Consider the following 21517-nt stretch of genomic DNA (forward strand, 5'->3'; position numbering starts at 1 on the left):
ATTCCACCACAGAATAATTTCTGCTCTCACACCAAGAGACGTATTTCTTCCAAATACGATGGTAATGCTTAGACGTTACCCCCTTCCTGGCTTGGATCATAGCCTGGATAACGTTGTTAGGGATCCCTCTCCTGGCTAGAATCAGCCGTTCAACTTCCATGCCATCAAACGTAGCCGCAGTAAGTCCCGATAGACGAACGGGCCCTGTTGCAGAAGATCCTCGCGAAGAGGTAGAGGCCACGGATCTTCGAGGAGCATCTCCAGAAGGTCCGCATACCAGGCCCTTCTTGGCCAGTTCGGAGCAATGAGTACTACTTGAACCTTTTCCCTTTTTATTCGTTTTAGAATTCTTGGGATCAGAGGAAAGAGGAAACACGAACACCATCTGATAGACACATGGAGTTGTCAGGGCGTCTATCACCAACACCTGTGGGTCTCTCGACCTGGAACAATACCGCCTGAGCTTCTTGTTGTGACGAGAGGCCATCATGTCGATCTGTGGATATCTCCATCGACTTGTCAAGCACCTGAACACTTCCTGGTGAAGGTCCCACTCCCCCGGGTGCGGGTCGTGCCTGCTGAGGAAGTCTGCTTCCCAGTTGTCTACTCCCGGAATGAAGACTGCCGACAGCGCCACAGCGTGTCTTTCTGCCCAGAGGAGAATTCTTGACACCTCTGACATTGCTGCACTGCTTTTCGTTCTGCCCTGTCGGTTTATGTACGTTACTACAGTCACATTGTCTGACTGGGCCTGAATTGCCCGATCTTGAAGAAGATGTGAGGCCTGCAGAAGGGCGTTGTATATGGCACAGAGTTTCAGAATGTTGACAGGAAGGATGACTTCCTGACTTAACCATCTTCCCTGAAACTGCACCCCATGAGTGACTGCTCCCCAACCTCTGAGCCTTGCGTCTGTGGTTAACAGAATCCAGTTCTGAATTCCGAACCTCTGACCTGAGACGAGGTGAGAAGACTGTAGTCATCACAGAAGGGAGATCCTGGCCTTCGGCAACAGACGGATCCTCTGGTGCATGTGAAGATACGATCCGGACCATTTGTAAAACAGATCGAGCTGGAAGGGTCTTGAGTGAAACCTTCCGTATTGAAGTTCCTCGTAAGAGGCCACCATTTTCCCCAGAAGGAGAATGCACAGATGCACCAACACCCGGGTTGGCTTCAGGACATCCCAAACCATCGACAGGGTTACCAATGCCTTTTACAACAGAAGGAACACCTTTTATGACTCCATGTCTAGTATCATTCCCTGGAATGGGAGCCTTCGTGTTGGCTCTAGGTGAAATTTCGGAAGGTTCAGAATCCACCCGTGATCCTGGAGGAGTTTGGTTGAGAGCGCAATGCTGTCCAGCAACCTCTCCCTGGACGGCGCGTTTATCAGGAGATCGTCCAGGTATGGAATTATGTCCACTCCGTTTGCGGAGTAGAAACATCATCTCTGCCATCACTTTGGTGAACACCCTCGGTGCCGTGGAGAGACCAAATGGCAGGGCCTGGAACTGGTAGCGACAAGTCCTGCAGTGCAAACCGTAGATAAGCCTGATGAGGCAGCCAGATCGGAATATGAAGGTGCACATCCTTGATATCTAGAGACACTAGGAATTCCCCCTCCTCCAGATCCGAGATCACCGCTCTCAGAGACTCCATCTTTAATTTGAACACTCGTATGTACAGGTTCAAAGACTTGAGGTTCAGAATCGGTCTTGACTAACCGTCCAGCTTCGGTACTATGAACAAGTTGGAATAGTACCCCTTGTTTAGTAGATGAGGTGGAACTGGAACAATGACCTGAAACTGGCAAGCCTGATTTGAAGAATCTGTGAGGTGGGAGCTCTTGGAACTCCAGTCTGTAGCCCTGGAAAATAAGATCTATGACCCTGGGATCCAGGCACAAATTTGACCAGATCTGACTGAAGAATTGTAGTCGGGCTCCCACCTGACAGCCATCCAGGCATTGCGGTCCACCGTCATGCTGAAGTCTTTGAGGAAGCAGAGCCTTAGCTCTTTTCCTGAGCACCTGCAGTTGTTGGTTTGCCCTTGAACTTGGCCATCCGAAAGGACTGTAGCTTAGAAGAGAGTCTTCTTGGTTGGGGGGATGCAGAAGGAAGATACGTAGATTTACCAGCAGTAGCTGTGGAGATCGATCTGTCTAGTTCATCTCCAAACAAGGCCTCCCCTGTGAATGGTAGGTCTTCCACACCTTTCCTGGAGTCCGCGTCAGCAGTCCACTGGTGTAGCCACAAGCCCCTGCGTGCCGACACTGCCATAGCGGTGGTGCGTGCGTCAAGTACGCCTATTTTCTTTATGGCTTCCACCATAAAGTTTGGAGAGTCCTGTATATGCTGCAGGAGTAAGACAACATCCCCCTTAGATAAGGAATCTAACCCCTCAATTAGGTTACCTGACCATTTCGCAATGGCTTTAGTCATCCACGCACATGCAATAGTGGGTCTTTGGGCCACCCCAGCAGCTTTGTACAATGATTTGAGTGTAGTCTCAATTTTACGATCAGCCGGGTGTTTTAGGGAGGCTGCACCAAGAACAGGCAATACAATTTTACGTGACAGCCTAGAGACTGATGCGTCCACTATCTGTGGATTTTCCGATTTTTCCTATCCCCCAGAGGAAAAGGAAAAGATGAGAGCAACCTTTTAGGGATCTGAAACTTATCAGGATTAACCCATGGTTCTTCAAACAGGGTATTCAATTCCTTTGACACAGGAGAAGTAACTGAGGGCTTCTTCTTTACATTAAAATAAGATTCCTCACTCTCCTCTGACACCTTATCAGGAATATAAAGAACATCTCTGATGGCCTCTATAAGAGCCTCTATTCCCTGTGACAGAGCCACATCCCCCCCATACAAGTCTACCTCACCCTCCTCCAAGTCTGACCCATCAGCGTCAGAATCAGATTGCAGGATATGGACTAGAGATCGCTTTTGCAGACAAATGGGAGGGGGCTGAGACGCTTTTTTGTGGCCTGAGTGCCTGTTCATAAAATCATCCATAGTTTGTCTTAAGTATTGTGTCTCTTTCTCATTGCGGGACAATTTTGTAGAAAGAGTGGAAATCATTCCTTTGAGAGAATTAACCCACTCCAGTTCAGCCCCGCTAGCTTGTGAACCCTGAGTACCCAGTAGTGAGCCCCCTAGTGAAGAGGAACACTCTGCTGTACAAGAAACACACTCCTTGCCTGACATAATGTAAATGTGACAGCACACACACACAAAAAGGTTAAGCTCAATTAACCCACAAAGAGCCCTTCAGGGAAACACAGAGTTGTTTAGAGCCAGCCTCCCACCGAGCCCTTATCGCTAATGCCAAGCTTAGCCGGGTCGCAGACTGAGTACCCTTATAGGGGACTTAGTACACTAATAGTCGCTCCCTCCCTGCTATGACCCCCTGGTACCGCTGAGGTAATCTGGAGGAGCTGTGCATCCCTGTCCTGTCAGCGTCTGTGTCCGCTACAGAGGGAAAATGGCGCTGGTGAGCTGCTGGATCCTCTCAGTGAAGCCCTGCCCCTTCAATGGCACGCGGTCTTCCCGTGTTTTTTATACTGGCTGAGGAATCTGGTGCTTAAAATGGAGAGAAACCGTTTTTAAGGCTGCATTGCCAGTCTGGGTACTGTGTACAGTGTACTGAGACGCAGTTGTGTACTGTGTCTGGAGATACATTCCTCCCTGTTTAGAAGCCATGCGTCTCCGTACCCTCATGCCACCATAATGGCCGGCACTCCGCTAACCGGGACACCAGCTCAGTACTCATCACTCTTTAGGCTCTGTTAGGGCTGGCGGCGTGCTGCGGGAATGTACGCTCACCGTGGTGGGTTTGCGAATAGTTCCCTCAGGAGCTCAGTGTCCTGTAAGGGGGAACAGGACCATTAACCCTTAAGAGGTTGGGCCATTCCCCCTAACCCAAAGTCCCACAAAGCAAAACCAGCCCTGCCTAAAACCAACAGAGAAAATAAATGCAGAAAACTCTTCAGGAGCTTCCTTCAGCGTGACCGGCTCCTCCGGGCACATTTTTTAAACTGAGTCTGGTAGGAGGAGCATAGAGGGAGAAGCCAGCCCACACTATCAAATTCTTAAAGTGCCCATGACTCCTATTGGACCAGTCTATATATACCCCATGGTACTAAATGGACCGCAGTATCCTCTAGAACGTAAGAGAAATTCGTTTTTTGGGGTTTCTGAAGGGCTACGTTCTAGTAAGGGTATGACAGTTAGCATAAAATATTTTGTTTATTTATTTCAAGAGTAGTTAGCCAATAAAAGCCATATATTCTTCTTCATTACAGTGTGTACATTATTACATCCGATTGGATACTGTATATTCTTGTAAAAAGGTTACATCATTTTACTACGGTAACAATACATCACTATTCATGTGTTGCCATCGCTACAGTCCTTAGCACATGTCACAGTGGTGGTTGTTTTTTTGTGTTTCTCACATATGAAACGTTCTGCATTTGTAACGTAGTATATTTGTTTTTTATTATTTACGTTTGGGTTTTTTTAAAGCACATTTTAGAAGCCTAATTACACAGTATTTATCTTAAGCCGATGCGGGACACATACAAAAATCAGGAGTAAAATAGTTATTAGATACTGCAGCATCACAAAAAAATAACATTCTGGGGTCCCTTGGTATACTAGGGTTAAGAGTAGAAGAGCAGAAACACCTCTTAAGAGCAGCCCAGGTAAAGTCATGCTGCTGTGCCTGGCATGTGAAGCAGCAGAGGTGGCCTGACAGCCGTGCTAAAGCTGAACCGTTCTGAAGCCAATGGCTTATCGGCTAACTCTCTTGCTTAGCATTCAAAGCACATTAGCATGGATTTGTTGATTTGGTATTAGGCTTTTTCAATACGATAAACATTGCATTTTACTATAATCTGAGGGCTAGTCGATCTTGTATTTTCAGACTGGTCGCGTTTTGCATACCTTGAATAAAGACCTTGTACCTCTATGCACTGCATTGAGCTAGGTGTGTGCGATCTTCCTTTTGCATATAATGTGTGCGCATATCCATCCTTTGACATTCTGTTCGTGCCTCCACTGCACAGAACTCTCATTACACTAATTTAGAATGTTTAGTGAGACTTCTATTTATCAAATAATCTGATAATCCACAGGGAAACACGGATTATGGGAAAGGCAAGAGAAATGATTGGCAATTGTATATCATACTTTTTAGAATAAGGATTCCGTTTAATTTGTTTGTGACTTTTATTCTAACTATTCTTCCACTTCCCGTTCAAGTGACGAGAAAATGCAATAAAGTTACAGTGAAAGTGACAATCCATCTGAAAGCTGCTCACTCATACACAAAGGACCACTCACCTATGCAAACATCTATCTTTCCTTTAATAGCCGCTTCATGAAGTGGAGTGTAGTTCCAATTGTCTCTCGCATTAGGGTCCGCACCTTGGCAAAGCAGCAGGGTGACGACCTCAGCGTGTCCAAATGAACAGGCATTATGTAGCGGAATAAGACCACCATCATCTCTAGCGTGAACGTTAGCTCCCGTCTGCAGTAGATGCTCCACAACATCTTTTCTTCCAAAACCTACAATTTAATCAGAGAAGGGTTAGCATTTTTTGCTTATATTTCCCAATAGTAAACATAAATCTTTACATACTTTCCTCAAGTATACAATACTGTAAGTGGTGAATGCATATGGACTTCTATGATCATGACGCACATATATGAAAAGAGACTTCCCCCATTCCACAATAGCTCACGCAGGAGAGAGACAATATGTATCAATTGTCATGAAAATAAATGAGCCAGGCTCCATCTACAAGCCTTACGTCACACCAGAACTCACAGCATTATAGTATGGTGTGCCGACGTAAAGGACATGAGCTACTCCCAGCAGAGCAATCAAGTAATCAGTAGGACATGTGTTGGACAGACCTCCACCACTTCTCTTTAAAATAGTCCATCACTCTCCTTCCCAATTCTGTTACATTTTTACAAAGTATGAAAATTCTCAATCCAATTTTTCTATTCACCAATGTTTTACAATTACTGTATAAGTACTGTACAGCCATTTCAATTTTTTTTATTCCATACAATATAGAAATGAGAGGACCTTTAACTGTGCACAGCAGTGAGCAAGCTAGGGCTATCCCTCGTGCCATCACTGTTACGCATTTCCCAATAACGTGGAAAATAAGACAAAATGAGAAGCTTTAATTGTTGTTCTTTTTGCTAACTTTATTATGGGTAGAAAAAACTGAACCAGTATATTTTAAAAGTTGAGGGTCATTAAAGCTACACAACAACCTAAATTTATATTATTTTACTCAAGGGCCCCAACCTGTATTTTATTGGCTGCTTCATGCAGCCATTTTTTCCCCAAAGGTTAAGCAAGAAAAATGGGTTAAATGCTTACAAACTAATGCATACGACTAGTATTAGTAACAGGTTCCCACACGTTTTTCATTCGCCTTTACCAATACCATCTACTCTTCTACTAGTGCACATTAATGCATGAGAAAAAGGTTCTAGGTTGTACAGCGTTTTAACATTTCTGAATACAACGAGGGGAACAAAGCCTATGGAAACCGGAAAAATCACATTTACAGCAGATAGGTGTGAACAAGTCATAAATGTTGCTATTCTGGAAGATGTAGAGGTCAAGGCTTCCAAATTCTATTTTAGTGCTACTCTAAAGCAGGTGTTAGCTTATAACAGTCCCAGCGCATGTGTGAAAGAGCTCTAATAGTAAAAGGTTTAGGTGCTTGCCTTGTAACCATGTAATGTTTTAAGCCATTTACAAGATTTAACAACAAATTTGGGTGGAAAGTGTGAGGCTAGGGTTAGCTTCTTCCCGATCTACAGTGAACTTTTAGCTTCTTTTAGGTTTTTTTCTAATTTAATTTAACTAAAAAAGTTTCCTAGACAGTGACACTGAACAAAAATATTTTTTTTTATTCGAACTCACAATAAAAAGAAAAATGATACATATATATATATATATCCAATAAAGTAGGAGCACTCACCAGTCTTCATAATATTCTGATTTTTATTAGCAGCAAGACATCAATAGAGGGGTGTAATCGACGTTTCGGTTTCCAGTGGAACCTTTGTCAAGATCTTGACAAAGGTTCCACTGGGAACCGAAACGTCGATTACACCCCTCTATTGATGTCTTGCTGCTAATAAAAATCAGAATATTATGAAGACTGGTGAGTGCTCCTACTTTATTGGATATATTTGTACTAATGGATCTTGAGGATTCATTTTTGTTTGGAAGCCACCCCAGCATCTGTGGATAAGGCCAGAGTGTGGACTGTTCCTGTGAATGAATATATTCACTGGAAACCGAAACGTCGATTACACCCCTCTATTGATGTCTTGCTGCTAATAAAAATCAGAATATTATGAAGACTGGTGAGTGCTCCTACTTTATTGGATATATATATATATATATATATATATATATATATATATATATATATTTATTTTTATTTATTTATTTATTAGAGATGTAGAAGCCGCACTCGCAAATTCTTTTCATACATCAGCTGGGGTGCGAAATCCAGAGCAAAGTTCAATCCAGACAGAGTCCCAAATATATCTTCAAGAAATAAGGATGCACTCACCAGACTTCTTCAAAAGTACAAAACGAGCCTTTAATGCCAACAGCACATACTCACAAGGTCATGGTCAACGTTTCGGCTCACCACAGAGCCTTTTTCAAGACCAGATCACCAGATGCCATCTCCCTTGCACTGATCTAAATGCAAGGGCCATATATACCATCACTGTGGTCACACCCCCCTAATCACCAATTAACTCCAAAAGATGTTAACGGCTTAAAATAAGATTTTACTCACCGATAAATCTATTTCTCGTAGTCCGTAGTGGATGCTGGGGACTCCGTCAGGACCATGGGGAATAGCGGCTCCGCAGGAGACAGGGCACAAAAAGTAAAAGCTTTTGGACCTAGGTGGTGTGCACTGGCTCCTCCCCCTATGACCCTCCTCCAAGCCTCAGTTAGGATACTGTGCCCGGACGAGCGTACACAATAAGGAAGGATTTTGAATCCCGGGTAAGACTCATACCAGCCACACCAATCACACCGTACAACTTGTGATCTGAACCCAGTTAACAGTATGATAACAGAGGAGCCTCTGAAAAGATGGCTCACTACAACAAAAACCCGATTTTGTTAACAATAACTATGTACAAGTATTGCAGACAATCCGCACTTGGGATGGGCGCCCAGCATCCACTACGGACTACGAGAAATAGATTTATCGGTGAGTAAAATCTTATTTTCTCTAACGTCCTAAGTGGATGCTGGGGACTCCGTCAGGACCATGGGGATTATACCAAAGCTCCCAAACGGGCGGGAGAGTGCGGATGACTCTGCAGCACCGAATGAGAGAACTCCAGGTCCTCCTCAGCCAGGGTATCAAATTTGTAGAATTTAGCAAACGTGTTTGCCCCTGACCAAGTAGCTGCTCGGCAAAGTTGTAAAGCCGAGACCCCTCGGGCAGCCGCCCAAGATGAGCCCACTTTCCTTGTGGAATGGGCTTTTACAGATTTTGGCTGTGGCAGGCCTGCCACAGAATGTGCAAGCTGAATTGTACTACAAATCCAACGCGCAATAGTCTGCTTAGAAGCAGGAGCACCCAGCTTGTTGGGTGCATACAGGATAAACAGCGAGTCAGATTTCCTGACTCCAGCCGTCCTGGAAACATATATTTTCAGGGCCCTGACTACGTCCAGCAACTTGGAGGAGTCCTCCAAGTCCCTAGTAGCCGCAGGCACCACAATAGGTTGGTTTAGGTGAAACGCTGAAACCACCTTAGGAAGAAATTGAGGACGAGTCCTCAATTCCGCCCTATCCGAATGAAATATCAGGTAAGGGCTTTTATAGGATAAAGCCGCCAATTCAGATACTCGCCTGGCAGAAGCCAGGGCCAACAACATTACCACTTTCCATGTGAGATATTTTAATTCCACCGTGGCAAGTGGCTCCATCCAATGTGATTTTAGGAATCCCAAAACTACATTGAGATCCCAAGGTGCCACTGGGGGCACAAAGGGAGGCTGTATATGCAGTACCCATTTTACAAAAGTCTGAACTTCAGGAAATGAAGCCAATTCTCTCTGAAAGAAAATCGACAAGGCCGAAATTTGAACCTTAATGGACCCTAACTTTAGGCCCATGGACAGTCCTGTTTGCAGGAAATTCCTCTGTCGGGGCCTTCTTGGTCTCGCACCACGCAACATATTTTCGCCAAATACGGTGATAATGCTGTGCGGTTACATCCTTCCTAGCTTTAATCAGGGTAGGAATAACTTCATCTGGAATGCCTTTTTCCTTCAGAATCCGGCGTTCAACCGCCATGCCGTCAAACGCAGCCGCGGTAAGTCTTGGAACAGACAGGGTCCCTGCTGAAGCAGGTCCCTTCTTAGCGGCAGAGGCCACGGGTCCTCTGTGAGCATCTCTTGAAGTTCCGGGTACCAAGTCCTTCTTGGCCAATCCGGAGCCACTAGTATAGTTCTTACTCCTCTCCGTCTTATAATTCTCAGTACCTTGGGTAAGAGAGGCAGAGGAGGGAACACATACACCGACTGGAACACCCAAGGTGTTACCAGAGCGTCCACAGCTATTGCCTGCGGGTCTCTTGACCTGGCGCAATACCCGTCTAGTTTTTTGTTGAGGCGTGACGCCATCATGTCCACCTTTGGTTTTTCCCAACGGTTCACAATCATGAGGAAGACTTCCGGATGAAGTCCCCACTCTCCCGGGTGTAGGTCGTGTCTGCTGAGGAAGTCTGCTTCCCAGTTGTCCACTCCCGGAATGAACACTGCTGACAGTGCTATCACATGATTTTCCGCCCATTGCAGAATCCTTGCAGCTTCTGTCATTGCCCTCCTGCTTCTTGTGCCGCCATGCCTGTTTATGTGGGCGACTGCAGTGATGTTGTCCGACTGGATCAACACCGGCTGACCCTGAAGCAGAGGCTTTGCTAGGCTTAGAGCATTGTAAATTGCCCTTAGTTCCAGTATATTTATGTGAAGTGAAGTCTCCAGGCTTGACCACACTCCCTGGAAGTTTCTTCCTTGTGTGACTGCTCCCCAGCCTCTCAGGCTGGCATCCGTGGTCACCAGGATCCAGTCCTGAATGCCGAATCTGCGGCCCTCTAGGAGATGAGCCCTTTGCAGCCACCACAGAAGAGATACCCTTGTCCTTGGAGACAGGGTTATTTTCTGATGCATCTGAAGATGCGATCCGGACCATTTGTCCAGCAGATCCCACTGAAAAATTCTTGCGTGGAATCTGCCGAATGGAATCGCTTCATAAGAAGCCACCATTTTTCCCAGGACCCTTGTGCATTGATGCACTGACACCTTTCCTGGTTTTAGGAGGTTCCTGACTAGCTCGGATAACTCCCTGGCTTTCTCCTCCGGGAGAAACACCTTTTTCTGGACTGTGTCCAGAATCATCCCTAGGAACAGCAGACGTGTCGTCGGAATCAGCTGCGATTTTGGAATATTTAAAATCCACCCGTGCTGTTGTAGTACTTCTTGAGATAGTGCTACTCCGACTTCTAACTGTTCTCTGGACCTTGCCCTTATTAGGAGATCGTCCAAGTAAGGGATAATTAATACGCCTTTTCTTCGAAGAAGAATCATCATTTCGGCCATTACCTTGGTAAAGACCCGGGGTGCCGTGGACAATCCAAACGGCAGCGTCTGAAACTGATGACAGTTCTGTATTACGAACCTGAGATACCCTTGGTGAGAAGGGCAAATCGGGACATGGAGATAGGCATCCTTGATGTCCAGAGACACCATATAGTCCCCTTCTTCCAGGTTCGCTATCACTGCTCTGAGTGATTCCATCTTGAATTTGAACCTTTTGATATAAGTGTTCAAAGATTTTAGATTTAAAATCGGTCTCACCGAACCGTCTGGTTTCGGTACCACAAACAGTGTGGAGTAATATCCCTTCCCTTGTTGTAGGAGGGGTACTTTTATTATCGGGGAGGGGCCTTAGACTGCACACCTATAGCTGCCAGTAATGTGAGGTGCTACCTACTGAGACTTGTAGTTCTACAGAAGAAAAAAGGGGGGTGTTGTAGGTGCACTGTCTCTAGCATTACTGATATCATATAGCTTAGCATGTAATAAATAGTGGAGTTTAGTTATGAATTGATCAATGCATGAAGCTGCAGCCCCGCGGCAAGGGACTCCACTCTGCTGCAGTACCTAACACTATAGGGGTTCAAACCTAGGGCACGGGACCCCCCAAAAAACCACAGCCAAGCAACCCCAGGGCATCGCAGGGAATAATTATGTGTAGTGAGAAGGATTAAGGGATAGGTGAGAAAAAAAGGGTGTTATGGGGTGAATTAATATAAGTGAAAAAAATGTGTAACATGTATAATAAACAAACGGTGAAAGTGCCAAATTAAATGTAATGCTGCGATGCCCTGTTGTCGCCCAGCCACGGCAGTCCAGGAGGCCCCGTACCCCAGGAGCCACCCCATTTCTGACCTATTGTTCTGAATAATTGGACTTACCTAGAATTGTGCCATATTCACAAGTGCAGTCATGCTAGGTACCCTAGTTAAAATAAATGAGGGTCAGGTGCGGGTGGGTGCAAGTCTAAGAATGAAGGTGTCTCACTCCTTCAGGTGTGTCTATACAAAACACTTTTAGTTTGCTAGGGAGGGGCCTTAGACTGCATATAGCTTAGCATGTAATAAATAGTGGATCAATTCATAACTAAACTCCACTATTTATTACATGCTAAGCTATATGATATCAGTAATGCTAGAGACAGTGCACCTACAACACCCCCCTTTTTTCTTCTGTAGAACTACAAGTCTCAGTAGGTAGCACCTCACATTACTGGCAGCTATAGGTGTGCAGTCTAAGGCCCCTCCCTAGCAAACTAAAAGTATTTTGTATAGACACACCTGAAGGAGTGAGACACCTTCATTCTTAGACTTGCACCCACCCGCACCTGACCCTCATTTATTTTAACTAGGGTACCTAGCATGACTGCACTTGTGAATATGGCACAATTCTAGGTAAGTCCAATTATTCAGAACAATAGGTCAGAAATGGGGTGGCTCCTGGGGTACGGGGCCTCCTGGACTGCCGTGGCTGGGCGACAACAGGGCATCGCAGCATTACATTTAATTTGGCACTTTCACCGTTTGTTTATTATACATGTTACACATTTTTTTCACTTATATTAATTCACCCCATAACACCCTTTTTTTCTCACCTATCCCTTAATCCTTCTCACTACACATAATTATTCCCTGCGATGCCCTGGGGTTGCTTGGCTGTGGTTTTTTGGGGGGTCCCGTGCCCTAGGTTTGAACCCCTATAGTGTTAGGTACTGCAGCAGAGTGGAGTCCCTTGCCGCGGGGCTGCAGCTTCATGCATTGATCAATTCATAACTAAACTCCACTATTTATTACATGCTAAGCTATATGATATCAGTAATGCTAGAGACAGTGCACCTACAACACCCCCCTTTTTTCTTCTGTAGTACTTTTATTATCACCTGTTGGGAGTACAGCTTGTGAATGGCTCCCAATACCGCCTCCCTGTCGGAGGGAGCTATTGGTAAAGCAGACTTCAGGAACCGGCGAGGGGGAGACGTCTCGAATTCCAATTTGTACCCCTGAGATACTACTTGCAGGATCCAGGGGTTCACTTGCAAGTGAGCCCACTGCGCGCTGAAATTTCTGAGACGACCTCCCACCGTACCCGAGTCTGCTTGTAAGGACCCAGCGTCATGCTGAGGACTTGGCAGAAGCGGAAGAGGGCTTCTGTTCTTGGGAAGAAGCTGTCTGCTGCAGTCTTTTTCCCCTTCCTCTACCCCGGGGCAGATATGACTGTCCTTTTGTCCGCTTGCCTTTATGGGAACGAAAGGACTGATGCTGAAAAGACGGTGTCTTTTTCTGTTGAGAGGTGACTTGAGGTAAAAATGTGGATTTCCCAGCCGTTGCCGTGGTTACCAGGTCTGATAGACCGACCCCAAATAACTCCTCCCCTTTATACGGCAATACCTCCATGTGCCGTTTTGAATCCGCATCACCTGACCACTGTCGCGTCCATAACCCTCTTCTGGCAGAAATGGACAGCGCACTTACTCTTGATGCCAGAGTGCAAATATCTCTCTGTGCATCTCGCATATATAAAAATGCATCTTTTAATTGCTCAATAGTTAATAAAATACTGTCCCTATCCAGGGTATCAATATTCTCAGTCAGGGAGTACGACCACGCCACCCCAGCACTGCACATCCAGGCTGAGGCGATTGCTGGTCGCAGTATAACACCAGTATGTGTGTATATACTTTTAAGGATATTTTCCAGCCTCCTATCTGCTGGCTCCTTAAGGGCGGCCGTTTCTGGAGACGGTAACGCCACTTGTTTTGATAAGCGTGTGAGCGCCTTATCTACCCTAGGGGGTGTTTCCCAACGAGCCCTAACCTCTGGTGGGAAGGGATATAGTGCCAATAATTTTTTAGAAATTAGCAGTTTTTTGTCGGGGGTAACCCACGCTTGATCACACACTTCATTCAATTCATCTGATTCAGGAAAAACTACGGGTTTGCCGTGATCATGTAACGTGTGGCCCTACTGGAAAATACGTTTGTTTCTTCACCGTCGACACTGGAGTCAGTGTCTGTGTCTGGGTCCGTGTCGACCCACTGAGGTAACGGGCATTTTATAGCCCCTGGCGGTGTTTGAGACGCCTGGACAGGCACTAACTGAGCTGCCGGCTGTCTCATGTCGTCAACAGTTTTCTGTAACGTGCCGACACTGTCTTAATTACGGCCATCCATTCAGGTGTCGACTCCCTAGGGGGTGACATCACCATTATAGGCAATTGCTCCGCCTCCACATCATTTTCCTCCTCATACATGTCGACACACACGTACCGACACCCAGCACACACACAGGGAATGCTCTGATAGAGGACAGGACCCCACTTAGCCCTTTGGGGAGACAGAGGGAGAGTTTGCCAGCACACACCAGAGCGCTATATATGTATAGGGACAACCTTACAATAAGTGTCTATCCCTTATAGCTGCTTATATCTGTTATTTTGCCAAATAAGTGCCCCCCTCTCTTTTTTACCCTGTTTCTGTAGTGCAGGATGCAGGGGAGATTCTGGGAGCCTTCCTACCAGCGGAGCTGTGTGGGAAAAATGGCGGTGTGCTGAGGAGATAGGCCCCGCCCCCTTCACGGCGGGCTCTTCTCCCGCTTTTTTCTGGAAAACTGGCAGGGGTTAAATACATCCATATAGCCCAGGAGCTATATGTGATGTATTTTTTTGCCAAATAAGGTAAATTCATTGCTTCCCAGGGCGCCCCCCCCCCCAGTGCCCTGCACCCTCAGTGACCGAAGTGTGAAGTGTGCTGAGAGCAATGGCGCACAGCTGCAGTGCTGTGCGCTACCTTATGAAGACAGGAAAGTCTTCTGCCGCCGATTTATGGACCTCTTCTTGCTTCAGCATCTGTAAGGGGGCCGGCGGCGCGGCTCCGGGACCCATCCATGGCTGGGCCTGTGATCGTCCCTCTGGAGCTAATGTCCAGTAGCCAAGAAGCCCAATCCACACTGCACGCAGGTGAGTTCGCTTCTTCTCCCCTTAGTCCCACGCTGCAGTGAGCCTGTTGCCAGCAGGACTCACTGAAAATAAAAAAACCTAAGTATACTTTTACTTCTAAGCAGCTCAGGAGAGCCACCTAGATTGCACCCTTCTCGGCCGGGCACAAAGATCTAACTGAGGCTTGGAGGAGGGTCATAGGGGGAGGAGCCAGTGCACACCACCTAGGTCCAAAAGCTTTTACTTTTTGTGCCCTGTCTCCTGCGGAGCCGCTATTCCCCATGGTCCTGACGGAGTCCCCAGCATCCACTTAGGACGTTAGAGAAATAGAAGATACAAACAGCACAACACATTAAGAGTAAGCCAGCATAGATGTCCGCATGTGCCCAAAAACACAAAGTCAGCGCAAGGTGACACCTTATTGCATCTTAAAACCACTAAGATTGGCCAGTGGAACGCACGCCGGGGTCCTGGAACGCATCCAGCTTCCGGCCCGCGTCACTTCCTACATGCAGCAGCGTCTAATCGCGCTTACCCGGTGGAACGCACGCATAGGCTGTGAAGCGCATCGTGCTTCCTGCCTGGCCCGCGTCACTTCCTCTATGTAATACACGACCTACTCGTATAGTCAGCGTTGCTAGGTAACGGTCACGCCAGCATCAGATATTAGCGGTGTCCCCTTTATATTTAGAACATACTAAAGATGTAAATTCATAATAGAGTACCCATTAAACTTTTATTCTTAATTCAAAACCGAAGGGCTGATACTAAAAACATATATAGAGCATTACTGGTTTAATATATCTAAAACCACACGTATAAGCTAAACCTTCACTACTCATTATATATTATGGTTGTACAAGTACCTGCCATTCCCATATTCATAAGATCAGCCCCCCTACAAACAACATTCTTCAATACAAGTTAAACATGGATAATTCCACAAAATGGCCAGTCCATGTGCTGTGCTGTTCACATCATACCCATACTTCTGCATCAAACTATAACAGTCCCTAATCGGCAACATACTAAAACAGCCTAGTGATCCACAAGCGCGATGTATATGGCCCTATCAGGGTAATGGTCAAAAACATTGACGTATTGTGCTAATTAAACTAACACCAAACATAGAACACATATCTAGTGCACAACAAATATATAAAGTGCACATAATTGTGAATAAATCACATTAATACATGATTTAGTGCTACACAGAAAAAAAACAAAAAACGGATTGCCTGCACAGACACCTAGTGATTTATATCATAAGTTGCATAGGTTACGTAGGAGGGAGGTTGATCTCAACCTACATGGGCAGTTCCTGTCTGAATATTTAAAGGAAAAAGAGGATTCCACGTGGCTTTATGATTGTCAACACATCCACCATTGGACGGAAGAATCCTTCTGTGTCAAATGGTGTGGTGTGCTGAACAAGTGCTCCCTAGACTTACTTGTTTTAGTTATTGAGGAGGTTGGGGTAGAACTGAAAAAGGTTAAAACTGAAATTGAAGTGTTTGAGAAGGAACATGCAGCTCCACTTAAGATCGACAAGGCTGAGAATTGGTTAGAGAAAATCAATGACCAGATAGACAAGTATAGACAAGATCTAATATCATTTAAGAGAAATATGTGCAACACCGTCGAACTAGATTACCAGAAACATTCAGTTTACAGATGGCTCTCTGGGAGGGGGGGGGGGGGGGGGGGGGAGCCATGACACCTTTCGACCAAATCGCCCCTACAGGACCAGGGGGCGTGGTGGTAGATTTGATGGTACATTTAAACACAAGTCCTATTCATCTTCTGACTCAGATTTTGCAGACACCTTGCCACCTTCAGGGGCATCATCATCGTCCTCTTTTTTTAGGCCCAGATACAAGATCCACATTAGAAAAGGGCGGGGGGGAGGGGGTCACAAAAAACCAAGGAAGGAGCAGGAAAGGGTCGAAAACTTAATATTTAATCTTTCTGATCACGAGCTTACTGAGGCTGAAACATCTTTACTCACTAAGGGTTTGTCTTTTGTACCTACCAATAAATTTAAAACGGTCCAGTGGTCGGTTGAACATTACAAGATGGGTAGACAACTTAGGCTACGTGAGTTCTTTGATAACCAACCAGGTAGGCCTGGATCTAGTCGTCAAGAAACTGTTTCTACTGTATCCAAGGTTTTTCGGAATCCAAGTAGTTTCGATCCTGTTTCCAATAATGCAAGTTTGCGTACATTCATGAGGTTGGTAAACACCGATGTGACTATGGCAGCACCCAAGGATGATAGGCACTATTCGAATCTTTCCAGTAATGAATGGGCGGCCCTACGAGGCCTGAGGAATAACAATAATCTTGTTATAAGAAACACTGACAAGGGTGGGTCAGTAGTACTACAGAATTTTGCTGATTACGATAAGGAAATTTGTTCACACTTGGCTAATAAGGATACCTATGAATCTGTTGAGTTTAATCCCATCCCTGGTATTAAGAGAGAGGTTGACTCTGTACTTAGTTCAGCTTTTCAACATAACTGGATTAATGAGGATGTTTATAATTATCTTACTGTTGAATTTCCAGTGTGTCCGATAATTTATACCCTCCCGAAAGTCCATAAGTCTTTGACCAAGCCGCCCGGACGTCCCATCATTTCGGCGCGGGGCTCCCTCTTGCAGCCACTAGCGATCTTTGTGGATCATTTTTTGCAACCATGTGTAAAAAGTATGAGGAGCTATATACGCGATACTAATGACTTTCTGGGAGGGATAAATTCTTTGAATAAAATTTCCTCCGATTGTTTGCTGGCGACTCTTGACGTCAGCTCACTTTACACAGTTATCCCCCATGAAGAGGGTCTAGCGGCAGTACGTGAAGCTTTGTTGATTGGGCCTTATGAGGGGCATCCCATTGAGTTTCTACTGGAATTGATTTGTTTAGTGCTATCCCTTAAATCACTTTCAATATCAGGGTAGATATTTTATGCAGCGTACCGGGACAGCAATGGGGTCTAATTTGGACCCGGGGGTTCGCTAATTTATACATGGCAAAGTATGAAAACAAATTTATTGTTCCAGTTTTTGCTGACCAGCTGGTATACTACAAAAGATTTATAGATGATCTTTTCATGATTTGGAAGGGCACAACAACTTCTTTCTATGCTATGGTTGACGCACTCAATGGTTTGAATACCCACATTAGATTCACTGCTAGTATTAGTAATAGTATGATTAATTTTTTGGATGTTACCGTTTTCATCAAGTCCCCCCATTTGGAGTTTACTTTGTACCGTAAATCAACTGATAGGAATATGTTGTTGTGGGCTACAAGCCATCATCCAGATAAACTTAAGTCTAATTTACCTGTTTCACAGTTCCTTCGGGTTCTGAGGAACAATTCAGATGCTGGAAGAACCGAGTCTCAATTGCAGGAGTGTGCGGATAGATTCCTGAGTCGTGGATATGGAAAAAGTGATGTCTTGAGGTGCCTTGCCAAAGCACGTAAAATCCATTCTACGGGCGAGAATTAATCTAAACGAGCCAAGGAGTCCAGTCGTCTGATTTTCAAAACCAGTTGTAATACCAGACTAAGGTCAGTGCAAAAATTGGTGAAGAAAAATTGGCCGATTATCTGTTCTGATCCAAGATTCAAGTCCCTTGGACCGGTGCTTCCCCTATTTAGTATACAACGGGGTCAGAACCTGAAAGATATACTACTAAGACCAACGATGAAGCCTGGCCCACAAGACAACACTCGATGGCTCGATAAACGCCCTGGTTGTTATAAGTGCCTTCAATGCACCACGTGCAGATCCATGGTCACAGGACAGTTCTTTAATCACCCATTATATGGGACAAAAAATAAGAATTTACTTACCGATAATTCTATTTCTCGTAGTCCGTAGTGGATGCTGGGGACTCCGTAAGGACCATGGGGGGGATAGCGGCTCCGCAGGAGACTGGGCACAAAAGTAAAGCTTTAGAACTACCTGGTGTGCACTGGCTCCTCCCCCTATGACCCTCCTCCAAGCCTCAGTTAGGATACTGTGCCCGGACGAGCGTACACAATAAGGAAGGATTTTGAATCCCGGGTAAGACTCATACCAGCCACACCAATCACACCATATAACTTGTGATCTAAACCCAGTTAACAGCATGATAACAGAGGAGCCTCTAGAAAAGATGGCTCACTACAGCAATAACCCGATTTTTTTGGTAACAATAACTATGTACCAGTATTGCTGACAATCCGCACTTGGGATGGGCGCCCAGCATCCACTACGGACTACGAGAAATAGAATTATCGGTAAGTAAATTCTTATTTTCTCTGACGTCCTAGTGGATGCTGGGGACTCCGTAAGGACCATGGGGATTATACCAAAGCTCCCAAACGGGCGGGAGAGTGCGGATGACTCTGCAGCACCAAATGAGAGAACTCCAGGTCCTCCTCAGCCAGGGTATCAAATTTGTAGAATTTTACAAACGTATTTGCTCCTGACCAAGTAGCTGCTCGGCAAAGTTGTAAAGCCGAGACCCCTCGGGCAGCCGCCCAAGATGAGCCCACCTTCCTTGTGGAATGGGCTTTTACAGATTTTGTCTGTGGCAGGCCTGCCACAGAATGTGCAAGCTGAATTGTACTACAAATCCAACGAGCAATAGTCTGCTTAGAAGCAGGAGCACCCAGCTTGTTGGGTGAATACAGAATAAACAACGAGTCAGATTTTCTGACTCCAGCCGTCCTGGAAACCTATATTTCCAGGGCCCTGACAACGTCTAGCAACTTGGAGTCCTCCAAGTCCCTAGTAGCCGCAGGCACCACAATAGGTTGATTCAGGTGAAACGCTGAAAACCACCTTAGGGAGAAACTGAGGACAAGTCCTCAATTCCGCCCTGTCCGAATGGAAAATCAGATGAGGGCTGTTACAGGATAAAGCCGCCAATTCTGACACGCACCTGGCCCAGGCCAGGGCCAACAGCATGACCACTTTCCATGTGAGATATTTTAACTCCACATATTTAAGTGGTTCAAACCAATGTGACTTTTGGAACCCAAAAACTACATTTAGATCCCAAGGTGCCACTGGAGGCACAAAAGGAGGCTGTATATACAGTACCCCTTTCACAAACGTCTGAACTTCAGGGACTGAAGCTAGTTCTTTTTGGAAGAAAATTGACAGGGCCGAAATTTGAACCTTAATGGACCCCCATTTCAGGCCCATAGACACTCCTGTTTGCATGAAATGTAGGAATCGACCTAGTTGAAAATTCCTCCGTCGGGGCCTTACTGGCCTCGCACCACGCAACATATTTTCGCCAAATGCGGCGATAATGTTTTGCGGTTATATCTTTCCTGGCTTTGATCAGGATAGGAATGACTTCATCCGGAATGCCTTTCTCCTTCAGGATCCGGCGTTCAACCGCCATGCCGTCAAACGCAGTCGCGGTAAGTCTTGGAACAGACAGGGTCCTTGCTGGAGCAGGTCCCTTCTTAGAGGTAGAGGCCACGGATCCTCCGTGAGCATCTCTTGAAGTTCCGGTTACCAAGTCCTTCTTGGCCAATCCGGAGCCCGAATATAGTGCTTACTCCTCTCCATCTTATAATTCTCAGTACCTTGGGTATGAGAGGCAGAGGAGGGAACACATACACTGACTGGTACACCCACTGTGTTACCAGAGCGTCTACAGCTATTGCCGGAGGGTCCCTTGACCCGGCGCAATACTTGTCGAGTTTTATAAACATGTGGAAGACTTCTGGGTGAAGTCCCCACTTGCTGACAGTGCTATCACATGATTTTCCGCCCAGCGAAGAATCCTTGCAGCTTCTGCCATTGCCCCCCTGCTTCTTGTGTCACCCTGTCTGTTTACGTGGGTGACTGCCGTGATGTTGTCCGAATGGATCAACTCCGGGTGACCTTGAAGCAGAGGTCTTGCTGAGCTTAGAGCATTGTAAATGGCCCTTAGCTTCAGGATATTTATGTGAAGTGATGTCTCCAGGCTTGACCATAAGCTCTGGAAATTCCTTCCCTGTGTGACTGCTTCCCAGCCTCGCAGGCTGGCATCCGTGGTCACCAGGACCCAGTCCTGAATGTCGAATCTGCGGCCCTCTAGAAGATGAGCACTCTGCAACCACCACAGGAGAGACACCCTTGTGCTTCGTGACAGGGTTATCCGCTGATGCATCTGAAGATGCGACCCGGACCATTTGTCCAGCAGGTCCCACTGGAAAGTTCTTGCGTGGAATCTGCCGAATGGGATTGCTTCGTAGGAAGCCACCATTTTTCCCAGAACCCTTTCATTAATGTACTGAGACTTGGCTTGGTTATAGGAGGTTCCCGACTAGCTCGGATAACTCCCTGACTTTCTCCTCCGGGAGAAACACCTTTTTCTGGACTGTGTCCAGGATCATCCCTAGGAACAGACGACGAGTCGTCGGAATCAGCTGCGATTTTGGAATATTGAGAATCCAATCGTGCTGCCGCAACACTACCTGAGATAGTGCTACACCGACCTCCAACTGTTCCCTGGATCTTACCCTTATCAGGGAATCGTCCAAGTAAGGGATAACTAAAATTCCCTTCCTTCGAAGGAGTATCATCATTTCGGCCATTACCTTGGTAAAGACCCGGGGTGCCGTGGACCATCCATACGGCAGCGTCTGAAACTGATAGTGACAGTTCTGTACCATAAACCTGAGGTACCCTTGGTGAGAAGGGTAAATTGGGACATGAAGGTAAGCATCCTTGATGTCCCGAGACATCATGTAGTCCCCTTCTTCCAGGTTCGCAATCACTGCTCTGAGTGACTCAATCTTGAATTTGAACCTCCGTATGTAAGTGTTCAAGATTTTAGATTTAGAATCGGTCTCACCGAACCGTCCGGCTTCGGTACCACAACAGTGTGGAATAATACCCCGTTC

At 46.0% G+C, this 21517-nt stretch overlaps 1 protein-coding gene across 4 annotated transcripts in view; it reads right to left on the reverse strand.

The window, feature by feature from the left end:
- The window catches only part of LOC134914279 (poly [ADP-ribose] polymerase tankyrase-1), a 571272-nt gene that overhangs the window by 532989 nt on the left and 16766 nt on the right, over positions 1–21517 (reverse strand). For all 4 annotated transcript variants that reach the window (XM_063920036.1, XM_063920037.1, XM_063920035.1 and 1 more), the window contains exon 2: positions 5357–5581. In XM_063920036.1, coding sequence (XP_063776106.1) covers positions 5357–5581 — 225 coding nt within the window. The remainder of the gene's footprint in view (positions 1–5356; positions 5582–21517) is intronic.

Source organism: Pseudophryne corroboree, chromosome 1 (genome assembly GCF_028390025.1).
Source record: "Pseudophryne corroboree isolate aPseCor3 chromosome 1, aPseCor3.hap2, whole genome shotgun sequence".
Classification (NCBI taxonomy): domain Eukaryota; kingdom Metazoa; phylum Chordata; class Amphibia; order Anura; family Myobatrachidae; genus Pseudophryne; species Pseudophryne corroboree.